This window comes from Thermobia domestica, chromosome 3, assembly GCF_964235325.1.
Source record: "Thermobia domestica chromosome 3, izTheDome1.hap1.1, whole genome shotgun sequence".
NCBI classification, from domain to species: Eukaryota; Metazoa; Arthropoda; class Insecta; order Zygentoma; family Lepismatidae; genus Thermobia; species Thermobia domestica.
In genome coordinates, this window is record NC_137456.1 from 26289503 (window position 1) to 26305731 (window position 16229).

Genomic DNA, 16229 nt, shown 5'->3' on the forward strand with positions numbered 1-16229 from the left:
GCAGACATTAGATACGGACTACAGTGATGACATAGATACCGTGCAGGAGACGGAAGATACTGAGTTTGAAGTAGGCATAGATGAGGGCCTGTTCACTCAGTCAGGTCTAAATGATTTAGTCCGTGATCTGGGACTGACAAAGCAGGGCTCCAAGGGTCAAGACCGCATGAGAGATATTTGTTAGCACCCGGAACGTCCGTTACATTTTACAGAAGAAGGGACTTTATCACGCAGTATTTTGCTCAAAAGGACTTGTTAGTGTGCTGCAGTGATGTACAAGGTTTGATGGGTCAGTTGAACATTTCTTACGCGTCAGGTGACAGGATACTTTGTACTGACTCATCTAAAAGAAGCCTGAAGGCAGTTCTGCTGCACAATAGTAATATGTATGCCTCAGTACCTGTCGGCCATTCTGTGTACCTGAAGGAAACATATGAAGGTGCTTCTTACTACCATACATTATGAAGATCATAATTGGATGGTGCGGTGGCTCACTGGTAGAGCGTTCACCTCTGGTGCTTGGGGTCCCGGGTTCGATCCCAGCCCCTGCCAAGTGAACTTTGTGGTGGACAAACACAGTTTGCATGGGCTTCCTCGGCGTTCTCCCGTTTTCTCCCACTTTCTTCATTCCACCTTTTCATTCATTGCTCATCACCATCTCCTTTAGCCTAACCGGCATTACCGTGGGACGTAAAACTCAAAATTTTCATTTCATTATGTTAATATAGGTAATACAACATCATAATAAAATTTATAATGTTGACGTTCACACAGCTCCGTTTTGAGTTCTAGGCGTAGGTATTAACTGATACAGTATTGTGAGCGTTATTACAACAGCACAATTTAACAATAGTCTAGTACTGCCAGATTTTAAGATTAAAAGGCATTAAAACGAAGAACTAGTATCAAACATGGTAGTAAAACTATTGTTCATTACAAATAGAATATTCAGCAAACAAAAGTTTTATTGTATTATACTGTATAAAACAAGTATTTTTATGATTTCATACATGAAAATAATAATAAAAGAAAGTAGCGTATTTTTAAGTGATATAATCCAGGTAATTAAGAGTAGCGTGTCGTCCAATTTGATATTTTGATAGCGTGGGCACTTAAAAAGTCGTCCAATTCGCTACTTATAGCCCAGTCTTGACAACACTGATCTCTAGTCCCAGTTTTGTGGGTGTTCCTATGCCATAAACAGCACACTACTTCCCGTGAACCGATTATGGAAGTGAAAGAAGACCAGGCAAAATACGAGGGACGTCCAATAAATTATCTGCCTAGATAGGAAGGAATGCACATAGGCTCAGCTGGTCATCACTGTTCTTTGATGTAGTCCCCATGAAGGTCTATGCACCGTCATCAGTTTGTGGGCATCAAAGAAATCCCAGAGAAAAAAAATAGTCTTTGCCATGGCCTGCAAACTACTGGGAAATAAACCTATTGGACCTCGTTGTTTGTGTTGAAAATAAGCTGTTAAGTGTTTCCACTGCATAGACTCCTGCTTGCTCTCAGGATCCATGTTTCGTTCCCTGTCACTAGTTGAACCAGGAATTTGTCCTGGTCCTCCTCGATTGTTCGCGGCGTAACACACACTTTGCTCACGACCACTGTGTTGTTCCGACTGACCTCAAATTGCGCAGCGGGATTTTCCCATAGTGGCCTTGGCGTGCGGGTCAAACGTCATTATACTCCGCCTTTACCTTGTTGTCTACGGAGATAACTTATTGGACGCACCTCGTATGGCCTACCACTGGGTAAAATTTCCTCAAAGTGTACTTTCGATTTATATGATTTTTAGTTGTTTCTGCAGTAAAAATCGTATCATTTATTATCGTTTTTTATGTTATTTTTCAGGTGAAGAAAATAAAACATCACAAGACCATGGATCAAGAGAAACCTAAATCGAATCCCTTTCAGGAGTATCAGAATCAGAAATATTCTTGGAATCATTATGGGAAAAATAATAATAGCCACTATTATGAGCCAAATAACTACTATAACCGCGACCATTATCGATTTTATGGTGGGAAGCGTTACCACCCGTACTCTCAAGGTTTCCATAAACATAAGAACAATAGATTTCATAATAGTTACCACAGGGATCGGTGGTTCAAACCAAAACATTGACTGCAGGCAGCAGTAAATGCGTTTGTGTGTAAATAGAACTTAATTGACTGTTTCGCGTACTGAAAGACTTAAATACGAAACTTGTTTTTTTAATGAAGTGCCAAATGGGTGTGGTTTTCACAGATCAAGTGTTTTCTTGTGTTTGTGTGGACAGAAGACCTGTTGGCAGGTCAGCTACGCATAATTATATATAAATATATATATATATATATATATTTGAAACTTTATTACAAATAAATATTGATAATTGTATAGCTCTGTAATAACTCTGATAGAAATGTAGTAACCTATGTTGACAGTCCAAAAGAAAAGATTAAAAAAAAAAAAGCTCAAAGTATATGCAAATTGGAACGTATTTTTTTTCTTTTATATGCGAGGAAAAAATGGACTTTTTCTGCAACATGCGGTAATTTTTTTCTTCTTCTTTCTCAGTGTTTTTCTTTGTTTTTAAATACGTTCATGGGTGAATGAAAAATGTGTTCCTTTTTAATAATTTATTTATTATGTTATCATTTTTTTCCCTTCTGTGGTTCGGTACTTAGGTATGGTTGTACCTAAACATCGAGTATAATGTACGGTATAGTGTGTTTATCTATGTACATACATATATATATATTTATACTTATATATAAAAGAAAGTACTAAAAACAATGTACACACACAACTCGTAGTTGTTTCAAAGGACTCGAATTTTTCATTTATTAATGTATTGTCATAATTCTGTTGTTGGTGCTACCGGACATTTCTTCTCTCTCTCTTAAGTTCTTATTCACATCATGAAATGATGGAACTGGAAAAATCTGGTAATTAAGAGCTCTTCATTGGATGTACATCATCAAAGTACGCGTGTTATTCTCCTATATGTAATTCTTGTATACAAGGTGTCCAAAAATCACGCTTCAGAGGGAAATCGCAAGCAATGCCCAATGATGTGACATCATCACATACCTATAGGCGGAAATGTATAATTCGTTTTTGATGTCACGATACGGAACGACTTCATTTCAAATCTGGCGTGGTTCGTAACTGTTTCTGAACGCTTGTTGAAATATTTCTCAAGAGATAGAATCGAACTCCGGTAAGTAGTAATACATTTCAGCTTTCACCATGGAGAAACGTCATAATAAATTACTGTTTCCATAAATAGTAGTTAAATGCGTATGACAAAGAGTCCGTATCACTCTTCAGCTTTTAAATACTCTGATAGTACAGCCCGTAGCAAAAAAACCTGCAATATGAGTATGAAAGTTTATTGTGAAACTACGCCTAACAGCGCAGGGAATTAACATAACGTCTAAGTGGCACGAATCACGCCAGGAGAAACCTCGGCGTCCTCCCCTGCACACTTATTTTGGAGCAAAAGACTTCGCCATTTCACAATAAACTTACGTGCTTATGTTGCAGTTTTTTTGCTGCTGACTGTACAAGGTTACCATAAATCATTCATTCGTTTTGAAAAGGCTGCATACACGTACACACACGAACGATATATCAAAAGAACCACAAACTCACCAAGTTTGTATTGTGTGGCAGCACGAGTGTATTATCTTTACGATTGGGTGTGACTGTACAAGGTTAGTACCTGTCGAAAACGGAGGGAAAACAAGAAGAAAGACGTCGAGTATCGTCTAGACATGTTGTGTCACCAAGGGACACATATTGGTAAACATTTGTAGAGGGTGTATAATCTTAGTGAGTTTGTGGTACTTTTCATATATCTTTCATCTGTGTACGTGTAATACATTTGAAAATATAGCCTTTTCCAAATGAGTGAATCATTTATGCTATCCCTGCTTTAAGAAGGAATTAGGTCAAAACTTGGTTCAAAAATTTGGGTGGAAGGAACTAGCGATTTCTTGTAAATGGTGGCTTTGCTCATTTATATAAAGTAGAGAAGATTTAATTATGAATCCAAACAAGCTTTTCGTTTATCCAAACTTTTAAATCACTTTAAGCTAACCATTTTCTAAGAGCACCCTAAGCAAGGATCTCTTTGAATTTGAACACGTTTGGTTCAAATGTATCAATAATACGGGATTAAAACCGTAAGACTGATATACCTATTGCGATCGGTAAACTGTATTTCCCTGTGATCTATGATTTTTCGTACACCCTGTAGTTCTAATACTCCATTGATAACCAGCAAATATTTTTAATGAGAAAATAAATGTTCTAAGTATATTCACACCTAGTAAACTGTGCTTTACGTATTGTATTTAATGAAGTTTGTAAATAGAATCGATATTACTATGGGTCGAAGTTTTATGTTCCATTTTGCTGAGAGAGGATCAGATATTAAGTATATGACACATGAAATTTGTTTAAACATGGAATTAGGTATTGATATATATAGTTTGGCGAATGAAACAAATTTCTCGTTCCCAGCGGCAGCTTACGTCGTTTGTTTAAAAAAAAAAAAGCGTTAAATCCCGAAATAACAACCAATCAATCGCTACCTCAGAAACCCGGGCAGTTTTTCGGTATCAGTAGAAAGCTTTGAAAATGTGAAGTGTATCGTATATATATGACGTTTAACACAAGACAAGATTTCGTCATACTCTAGTCATTAATATAGAGAGATTATAGGTTCCAGTTAGCATATATATAGATAAGGGGAACAAAAAGTTCGTGGAATTTCGTTGTAACTATTTATTACCATAATATAGGTACATATTTACATAATCGCATTCAAAATAGGCTTCCTGAGAAAACAGCCTCGACACATTTTTTCCACTGCTCCTGTCATTGCTAGAAACTACGTTGAAAGTCCTATTTTGGTATGTGTTGAAGTTCAGCTGTCACATTGGTTTAGATGCCTTTTACGGTGGCAAAACGGTTCTTGGTGAAGAGCCAGAAATCTGCTGGTGCTAAATCCGATGAGTAAGGAGGCAGGTAGAGGAAGGGAATGTTCGTTTCTGCGAGCCGTTTTGTTACCCTAGAAGACATCCAAACCAACGCAAAGGTTGAACTTTGGAACATATCACAACAGGACTTGCAGCGTTGTTTTCCAGCAATTGCACGAAGGGTGAAACAAGTATGTGTGTTCTCAAGAAGCCTATTTTCAAGGTAATGAAGTGAATGTGTATCTATGTTGTGGTAATTAATAGTTATAACGAAATTCCGTGAATTTTCTAACTGTCCCTCATATATATAATATTGCTTTATTTTAAAGGAGCAGTATTCCTTTATCACTCCGAACAGAAAAGTCTGTCTATTTCATTTTATTAGTGGAACAATAATAATTCTACCACTGCCTAACATACACTAAAATGTTTTGTGACATGATAAAAGCTAGTGTTTTCGTGATACATTTTTCTTGTGTTTTCCTGCTCTTTCGAAAAATTAGCGTTGCTTTATCGCAGCTTTTATTTGTGACGAACATTCATTCGAAAAACTTGACCTCATTGTAATACTCAGATATATCTCAACGACTGCTAACTGAGGATTGATATAACTTGGATTTTCAACTTAGCGTCTAAATGCATAGCAGAAGCAGCGCCTGGGGGCGAGAATATATGACGGTGCCCTCGTACATATGAGTGAGGTCGACACACCAGCCCAGGAAGTGCCACCATGGTTGGTGCGAAGCGTAAGAAAATTTTCAAAGATAAACCCTGCTTTTCCTTGATTTTGAGCACTTTTTATTACTTTTTCCTTTCCATTTTATATACGTGTACATGCATTTTCATATCTTTACTTTTCTTCTTTTTTTTTTTTTGTCCCGAATTTTTTGCCCTCTTACTTCGGCGCCCGGGGCCGTCGTCCCTCCTCCTGCCACTTCCTCTCAGCAGAAATTGATGCAAGCAAGGAAACAAACTATATTATGAAACTTTTTATGCATCTCCATAATCCTTTCTGATACGTCAAAAATAGTCGCTTATTTTTGTTTTTGGGAAGTTTTTGATTATTTTTTTTTTTTTTAACAAAAAGTCATTTTAAATCATCCATGATAGGATTCTTAGTTTGTACGTATGCAGACCCTAAATAAAAATTAAGAATAGACTCACCTGATCCCGTGTAGTAAGTAACTTTACTATTATCAGCATTATCTTGGTGAATACCCATTCATGCATAATGCTCCAAATATCCTACTCCTATTCAAATATTCAGCAAGAGAAACGCTAGGCGTTTACAGAATAAGTATAACGGAAAACTAATATACTAATAATACATTAATATACTTGTTAAATTCGAAGTGCCATTTTTAAAAAATGCTCCTTACAAAAGGGGATTATCAGTGAAAATTTCACATAATATTAGTCCTCAACAGTCCCTCATTCTACACTGAACTGTATTGTGCTTTATATTTGATCCATCTCAGTAATTACTGAAGATCCAATGTTTTGCATAGTATGTGCGCGGTGAAACACCTTTCAGCAAAAGTCGAAACTTGGTTCTGTTATAAGGTCGTAACAGATTTTATTTTTAAAAAAATAATTTCAGTACATGGTGTTTGTTATATTAATTTATTTCTTCGACTCATTTTAAACAGGAGTATTAGAATTATACAGTGTGTCTGAAAAGTCCCTTGACAGGACTGTAACTCTGTTATCAGATTTACAACAAAATGTAAGAGGGGAAACCGTCAACCTAAAGTGAACGATTTTTTTAAATCGGACAAGTCATTTGGGTTGTACACTCTTTATGTGCCCAGTGGTAAATGAAAATGCAACGTTGCCATTTACCTGAACCCATAACATAATGAAGTTACTGCCTTTCACGATACGTGTGATGGCCAGCCCTCATTCACCATACTCTTACGAAATTTATCCAGGCAACGTTTCATTTTCATTTAAACATTGGGCGCATATAGAGTGTACAACCCAAACGACTCGTCCGATTTAAAAAATTCCTTCACTTTAGATTGAAAACAACATATTTGGAAACAGTTTCCCCTCTTACATTTTGTTGTAACTCTGATAATAATTGAGTTACCTTATGTCAGGAGATTTTTTAGACAACCTGTATATGAATATGGGTACCTGCGTAATTTCATATATTCTTACATGTGTGTGGAGCTCTTGAATATAAACAATAGAATTGATCGTTTTGTGTGTGTGTGTGTTATAAAGAGAGTGCGTGCGAGAAATATAGGAAAGGAAAGTAAAAAAAAATAATGATTAATATGGTGTATATAGATATTTGTGTTTTAAAATTTTACTTTTTTTAAATGTAAACTCTGATTTAATAAGAAATTGACTAATTGAATCCTTAGTGAAAAGAAATATGTCTAAATGTATTTAGTATATACATCATTCCATTTCGATGCAATTTTCATTGCACACAAATATGAGTTCTAAAGTACACTATCGTTTGTGGTTGCAAATTTCAGAGCTTTTTATAGTTTGTGGTGTGTGCAGTCGAACAAGTCAATATAGCAAAATGTTATGGTCAAAGTTGTATTTATTAATTATATATATTAAAAACAAGCAAAAAATAATGTTAATCACACAGTTGAAAATTTGCCAGAATTTTATATCAGCATATTATTATGAAAGGAAGAGTGTGGTATATAAATGATATCAGTGTTTTTGCTTTCTACTATACTTAGTATTTATAAACGTTTATCTGCCTGGCAATATTCGGATGCTGGGAAGTGTGTTCGGTTCATTTAAATTCTTCAAAAGGAAATTTCCCTATTAAAATAATAATTAAATAAAAAAAACTTCCCTCTTGTACAGAATAATATGTATGAATGTTGAGTGTACGTTGATGTGAGTATGCGCATATTTCAGAAAAAAAAGGAAAAAAATATTCATAATATTATGAAGAGAAAAATAAATATACTGTAGTAGAATTTATAAATCTTATTAAATTATAGTGATTTTTTTCAATATTTGTATATTATTTCTTTTTACCCGACTTCAGAAAGAAAGGAAAAAGGAGGTTCTCAATTCAACCCGTTTATATATTGCACCTTTTCGACGAAAGTGTCACAAGTTAAAAAAAAAAAAAAAAAAAAAGTCGAAGCTCGTATCCCTCACGAGAAAAGTGACATAACGCGAAATTTGTCATTTTAGTTTTGATACACACTGATTTTGGGATAATTTGAAAGCTATATATAGCTACAACACTTTTGTACATGAAAGAATAAACCATTGTGATTTTAAAATAAGTTGTCATTTTTCTCGTGAGGGATACGAGCTTGGATCTTCAGGGCTTTTGACTTGTGTTACTTGTCGAAAAGGTGCGATGTGTTTGTGTGTTCAGGCATAACTTTGACATAGCTGCACGGGAGGAGGTGCTCAATTCGATTCGTTACAGCCCGTCAAAAAAATAGCACTATTTTGAGAAAACTGTTTAGTACCCTAATGCTTATGTGTTGCTGCCAGGGTTGTTTTGTTTAAAACAAATGATTAAAACTTGTTTTAAACAATTGATTTTGTTTAAAACAAATTTTATATAGGTTTTAAACATTTTGTTTTAAACATGTATTTTTTAAGTCTTGTTTTAAACATATGTTTATTTTTATTTTATTTAATTTTTGCAAAAAAAAAAAAAAAAAATTGCCAGAGAAAGAAAATTACAAAAAAAGTGATCCCTTTCAGAAGCTTTCTTCCCGTACAGTGTTGCCACACTTGGTACAATTACCAAATTCAGCCCTTTTTATCATTCATCGGCCCGTTGGTACCACGCTGGCATTTTCAGCTCCTTTTGTGAAAAAAGTTGGTACAATTCAACACCATGTAACAGATGCTTGTCACATTTTCAAGTGTCAGTAAGACTTTTCCTACATCTCATGATTAATTGATTTTTTCCTCGTTTTATATATTTTTCTCATATATGACCATAATACCGTTTTGGTCTATTGGTCACTTTAAAATAGAGGCGCGTTTGATTTCCTTACAATACATACCGAAATGATAACTGTTTTCCCTTTTAATTTGCGGCCTCTATTATACTTTCTACGTGCGAGAAATGTTTCATCTACTTCCACAATTGTTCGGAGTCTTCCTATTTGGATGTTTTTAAAAAGAGCAATTTTTTGATTTGGACTCTTGGAGAAAGGGGACGGAGTGTTTTGGAACTTTACTTCTTTTAGTTTCGTGGTATAGAGCCATGTAATTATTACACTGTGATAAAATAATGAATTCAGCCCTTTTTTGTTTTAATTTGGTACTATTTTTCAGCCCATTCCAGAGCTAGGACTGTGGCAACACTGTTCCCGTGGGAATGTTTTGATTTCTCGTGGCTACAGCAGATCGATGTGGTGAACCACAATTTATTTCGTCTCTTTTTTCCTTTGTTTTTTAATCGTCTATTTTATTGTTTAAGTGCTTATCAGTTAACTCGCGAGAAAGTGTTATAGTCGGAGATTGGACTACTTGTAGAAATGATATTAAACAATAAATAAAAGAATTATCATTGAAACAAGTTTTTGTGTTGTATTCAGGAAACAAAGGGCTCTTTACTAAATTGCGGTTCTGAAATTAAAATATCGCAGGCATTCGTTAATACATACCGTGCATGTTGGTTCTCAGTCTTCGTACAACTTGGAATCGTTTAACGCAAGTTTTACGGGAAGAGAAAAGGACATCATTTCGAGTAAACCGAAGAAGCTAATTTTATACGTTTCGAACAAACTTGGGTTGCAGGATAAATTTGGCTCCAACTGAGGGCTTTTTAAAAATATTTTTAGATATGGGTCGTTCAGAGTACAAGGATCCAAGTCCATTTTCAAACAGGTTAATTTTTACTCAGCAAACATACTATCTTCATAGCGAAGAGTCTGAAATAAATGAACCAAAAACCACGTGAAAAGGTGTAGCGTGGGCTAGAGTTTCATAGGACAACCGCTAGACAAGGACGTTTCTAGAACGGGGGGACAGGAGGGCTAATTTCCCCTTCCTTGCTTATAAACTTAAGATATTGTGTACGCTGCAGCGTGAGAATGATTAATAAGTGAAGTTCCAAATGTCATAGTCAATGATGCATAATTAGGCTACTTTAAATAAATGCAGGGTGTGTCAAAAAAATACACCGACGGAAAACGTCATATATTCGCAACCACGAATCCGAAAAGAAAGAAAGAAAAAAAAACTACGTGACAAGGTGCAATCTAGAGCTTTTATATGATTACCGCTAGAGAGGGGCGTCCGTTTAGAGGTCACCCGCCCTCCTACCACCTACCCTGATTTTCAAATTTTGGGACAGTAATGCAGATTTAGAAACATTTTGCTGAGCAAAATCCAACATATAAAAAATTGAAGTCCTTATGCCGAATAAATACGGAGTTTGATCAGTTAAAATCCATTTCCATTGGCCGCAAGGAGGTATAGGCTTGTATTGCTCTTTTGTATTTTGTATTTTGTATTTTTTTTTTTTTTTAACCCAAGGATTCCAAAGATGGCTCTAATTACGAGTTTCGGGCCTGATTAAAATTCTGGAAATTGTGCCTAAGCAACTTTCCAGTTTTGATCATCTATACCGGTATTTCCTCCGTATTTATTTGGTGTAAGGACGTCAAACTTGTTCTGTTGGACTTTGCTTATCAAAAAGTTTCTAAATCTGCCTTACTGCCCCCAAACTGAAATTTAGAATGCGGGTGGGCGCGGCTGCCCTCCTGCCCCTACTGACCCCCTGTCTAGCGGCCGTCATATGAAACTAGCCCACGCCCTTTCATGTAGTTTTAGTTTCATTTATTTCGTACTCTTGACTGCTAAGATATTACGTTTTGAAATAGCGTTCATTTGCTGAGCATTATTGAAACTGAACATTATTGAAAATAGACTTGGATCCATTGTGCTCTGAATGTCCCAAATATTGTTTCTCTTCAATACAATTATTGATTTAAACAACAATCAATACACAGACTTGCAGAAAATATTCTAACGTTAGCACAACATGAAGTGTGCTTGAAACATCACTTTTCGAAAATGTATTATTTTAAAGTAATTTTATTAGCATCAGTATTCCGAAATAGCAATCAAGTTTTTGCAACTACAATTTCACCCAGCTCCAGGTGATCAATTTAGTAAAAATTATGTACATGTGTGCAAAATTCCAATAATAATACAATTATTTGAGCCAAATACCTTTAAAAAATAATGGTCATGCGAAAGTCACTTTGCAAACCACTGGTGTTACACAAATTAAATAAGGTAAAAAAAAAAAAAATGTGGGTTATCAGTGACAGCTTACGTAAATACAAAGTCAGCATTTTCAATCCGATACGGACACTCAAAAGTCATTTCCAAAACCGCTGATGCTACAAAAACGAAATTTGATATATTAAGGTGCATTATCAGTGTACTACGAAAATATTTAGTATTTTTTCGAAAATCATCTTGAACAACAAGTGGCCAATAAAAATTCATTAAAAAACTATATCAAAGCCATTTTTAGTCAAACGATTTTATTTCTGTTATCAATGTTGCACTAATCAGTATATACAGGATGAATCTGTAATATTGGTTGCAAGTAAAGAGTAAAAAGTCTTAACAAAGAAGTTATTACACGATTTTGAAACATGTTTTAAACTGTTCAAAATGTTTAAAATATGTTTTTATTTTCGTTCGTGTTTCAAAACATGTTTAAAACATTTTGAATATCTTTTTCAGGTTTTAAACGTTTTTTTTTTGTGTGTGTGTGTGTGTGTGTGTGTGTGTAATATTTTTTGCAACCCTGGTTGCTACTATAGTACACATATGAACATTGAAAGAAAACTCTAAGCTTTATACATTGAGGGACCTTATAATCCACAAATTCAATGCAATGCATATCAGGAAACAACTACAATTCTCAGTGGTGCTATTTTTTGTGCTTGACTGTGTATGTTCACGCATAACTTTTGACGTAGGTACAGGGAGGTTCTCAATTTGATCCATTTAAATATAAGGTGGTGTGGGTATGTTCATGCATAACTTCGACGTTGGTACACGGGAGAAGGTTCTTACTTCGATCCATTTATACAAATACATATATGTTACTAATATGTTCATGCATAACTTCGACGTAGGTGCACGGGAAGAGCTCAATTCGATCCGTTTATATATATGTTGGGGATATGTTCACACATAACTTCGACAATTTTGTTCGAAGCAGTATACCTTCCCCGTGGTCCTATATATTTTTTTAAGGTTCTGATTATAGCCTTTGTATAGTAGCTAGACCTTGAAACACTTACACAGATCCTGTGTTGAAGTTATGTTGTTAAGATTTTTTTAAAGTCTTATAATTATTAAAGATTATATTACGTTCACAAGAGTAATGAAGTCATGAATGTGTTTCAAAGAGATTGAATGGTAGGACAGTATTTATTGGATAAAAATATTGAATGTTATTGTACACTAGCAGATGTCTCCACATGTTACTGATTTGCCCTCTTTCTTCTACACCTTTCATATAGAATTCGTTGGAACTTAGTCTAGCACAAAATTCGAATATATTGTACGAGCATCTTACGAAAGCACCCATGGCCGCCTATAACACCACCTATTTAGTTATTTTAGATGAAAAGTCCAAACACCAAATTTCATGAGTCTAACCTTAAAGCATTCCAAGATATGAACATTTTCCAAAGTTGTAATGCCATCCCTCTTTCTGCCATTCTAGGTCATATATATAAAACACCAAAACATCTGTCTTAATTATTTTAAATGAGAAGTCAATGTACCAAATTTTATGACTGCGCTTCACAGATTCCAAGATAACGGACATTGTAATGTAATAATTGCCATCTCCATTTTCCTTCCACGTCGAATTTCATAAATTCGTTCCTTAGCGGTACCTTACTTGACAAGTCCTATGCAACGTTCAAATTTCAGGTTCCTAGCTTAAGTGGTTTGAGATAGGAATCGATCGGTCAGTCAGGACTTCCTTTATATAGAGAGACTAGCCTTTGGCTAGCTGGGGGCTCCGCCCCCAGACCCCCAAGTTTGTCCGGCCTACGGGCTCGCATTTCTTATCTATCGGCATTTGAATCAACAGCTAGTTTCCTGAACTTGCTCTTCATATTTCCTCAATTTGTCCATCCGAGGGCCTCGCTCCCATACACTGTCTTTGCTCGGCCTGCGGCCTCGCTGCTCTTGGTCCCACAATTCTATCATTTCTTTTCCTATTTCAACTGTCTAAAAGATAAAAGTTTGTATCCCAAGAAAACACCCATTTAAGTAGCATGGTAATTTCTTCATCTTCCTTTAGATTCCTAAAGAATTAAAAATATTCACTTTTGGTAATTTTCATGTCGGTTAGTCCTGGAAGGCTACAATCGTGCTAATTTTCATTATTCTAATCCTGCTGGAAGTGCCTAAACATTTTGGGGTGTAGAAGATGTCCCATATAAATAACATGAGAAAGATTTTTCAGTTCTCCATAAAACCACTCTACAGTTGAAAATTTTTATTTCTGCTGATTCACTTAGGTAACGCTAACGAAAACGTACAAGCATACCGAATTTCAAGTTTTTATTCCAATTCTAAGTACCTGAAATATGAGATTATAAGTCAAAAAAAAGAACCATTTAAATAATATGGGGAAATTCTTTATCCCCTCTTTAGATCCTCTAAAAATTAAAAATATTCACTTTTGGCAATTTTCCTGTAGGTTAGTTCCGGAAACTACAATCATGCCAAATTTAATCATTGTAGCCGTACAGGAAGTGCTCAATAATTTGGGAGTGTAAAAGGTGTTCCATATAAATAACATGGGAAAGATTTTTCAGTTCCCTATAAAACCAGTCTAAAGTTGGATTTTTTATTTTTACTGATTTAGTTAGGTAGCTAACGAAAACGTACAAGCATACTGAATTTCAAGTTTTTATTCCAATTCTAAGTACCTAAAACATGAGATTAAATGTCAAAAAAAGGCCCATTTAAATAACATGGGGAAATTTTTCATCCCCTCTTTAGACCCCCTAAAAATTAAAAATATTCACTTTTGACAATTTTCCTGTCGGTTAGTTCCGGAAAACTACAATCATGCCAAATTTAATCATTGTAGCCCTACAGGAAGTGCTCAATAATTTGTCAGCTCATGTAGTTTTATATATAGTTAAGATTTATAGTAAATTACACGAGTTAATCAGCTCGAATTATTGGTCATATTATTCACATTTTATCCCTTTGGAAAATTATCTCGATATATAACTGTATTTGATATTTACGCCACTTCTGCATTTCAGCCCATTGATTTATATGCAGAGCTGTTTTCTTTCACATTAATTGGAACTTGAATGATGTGATTTTTATAGTTTGTTCGTCAAAAGATAATAAAATGTCCCTTACTTTTCTAAACCGAATTTGCATTATATCATACAAGAATGGCAAAACATAATGTACATTTCTACAGGCAAGCAAATTACAATATTACAAATTAAATCTGTACGAGGATGGCAAACTATTATGTCACTTGTTTTGAACATTTTTTTTTTCGCTCGGGTAGTTTGTACACATATCTGTATACTGGGAAAAGTTCGTAATGACAACTAAAGAATTCTTTGTTTAGCAGTATACGAGAGAAAAACGAGCAACAAGATGTACACACTATTCTAGGCACCTTTGTCTATTTTGCCACATAATCAATTGAGGTACTTGTCCAGCCGTACTACAAGTTTCTCGATGCCCGTCACATAGAAGGTGGCCGGCTGATCACGGAACCAACGACAGCATTCTGGGCTTCAGTGTCATTCGTAAACTTCTGTCCTGCCAGGAAATTTTTTAATATACCAAAAATGTGGTAATCATTGGGGCAAGATCAGGGCTGTAAGGAGAATGCTCCATAATTACCACCATGAGTGAAGTTTGGCGACTATTTTGTCCGCCATGTGCGGTTTTTCGTTGTCATGGAGATAAGTCACATTGTCAATATCCTGAATACCCTGACACTTTGAACTTTTTCCTAATGGTTTCTCGTAAACAGGAGAATGTACGACAGTAGTTTTGCGTTGATAGTCCTGGTCCTGCGTAGGAATTCCAGTTAATTCGTTACTGGCGAATCTGAATGTTTCACACTATGCTTTGCTGTTTTGACTCGGGAGTGTAATGCAGGATCCACGTTTCATCGCCAATGCGAATGAGGCCCAAGACTGCCAAGTGAACTCTGTGGAGGACAAACACCATGTGCATGGGTTTTCTTGTGGTTCTCCTGTTTACTCCCACATTATTCATTCTACCATTGCTTTAATTGCTTATCATCACCGTCTGCATTAGCCTAATCGGCATGAGTGTGGGACGTAAAACTCAGACTTCATTTCATTTCAGTGAGGTTCAGGAAAGTTGTCACCCTTCTCGGCGTGACGCTGTAAATGGTTCAGTGACACCCTATTGGTTTCGTCTTGTTAATATCGTTAAGAAGCTTAAAACTCACTGACATTAGACTACGGTATCCCAACAAATCGTGGACAATATCCTAAACATCACCATAAACAAGATTAAGATCCCTGGAAATGTCTTTCAGATAAACACGTCGATCCACTTTCGTCATTTCGTTAACGCTCGCAATATTCGGTGTCAACGAGATTGACCTGATTTCTCATTGTTCTGGACATTTTGTCCATTTTCAAAGTCCTTGCACCACCACTGCACACTTTGTACATTGAATAAACTCCTCATTGGAAATAAATCGTCTCAGTCTAGTGTTTTTTAAACTGTCCGTTTCAAAGGGGAAGCCATCTATCCATATAAAAATGGACGTACGTATGTGTAGCTTACACGATAACTCTCGAACAAATTAAGTAATTTTAACCAAACTTACGTTAGTACATATAAATCTTAATCTGGAAAAAATACTGTGCGATAAGACACACCTAGCATTCCTAAAGGGGCGGGATGAGAAAAGGATAGTATAAAAATAATGAAAAACGAGCGATATTAATGTCGAATTCATAGTTTTCAGAGTCACTGAGATGGTTGGTGGCATTCCTGATCAGTGATCACATTTAAGCATAAGTTTAGGCAAGAAGCAAGATGTCAGGTGGCTTTAAAATCGACAGTGGTTACGCCAAAAGGCGTTGCCTTCGTTATTTCAATCGTTGGCTCGGAAATCGATAGGGTGACGCCAAGAAACGTCAGTCTTCATTATTCATTTCTTTATTCAAAGGGGAAACGGCAATGACGTTGCTCTTTATTATTCATTTCGCTTGTTTCTATATTCAGAGG

At 35.6% G+C, this 16229-nt stretch overlaps 1 protein-coding gene across 5 annotated transcripts in view; it reads left to right on the forward strand.

Annotated features, from left to right (window-relative positions):
* Positions 1-7967, forward strand: part of scny (ubiquitin specific peptidase 36) — a 76186-nt gene extending 68219 nt beyond the window's left edge. For all 5 annotated transcript variants that reach the window (XM_081750564.1, XM_081750563.1, XM_081750567.1 and 2 more), the window contains exon 15: positions 1861-7967. In XM_081750564.1, coding sequence (XP_081606690.1) covers positions 1861-2133 — 273 coding nt within the window. In that variant the 3' untranslated portion in view covers positions 2134-7967. The remainder of the gene's footprint in view (positions 1-1860) is intronic.
* The last annotated feature ends 8262 nt before the right edge of the window (positions 7968-16229 follow it).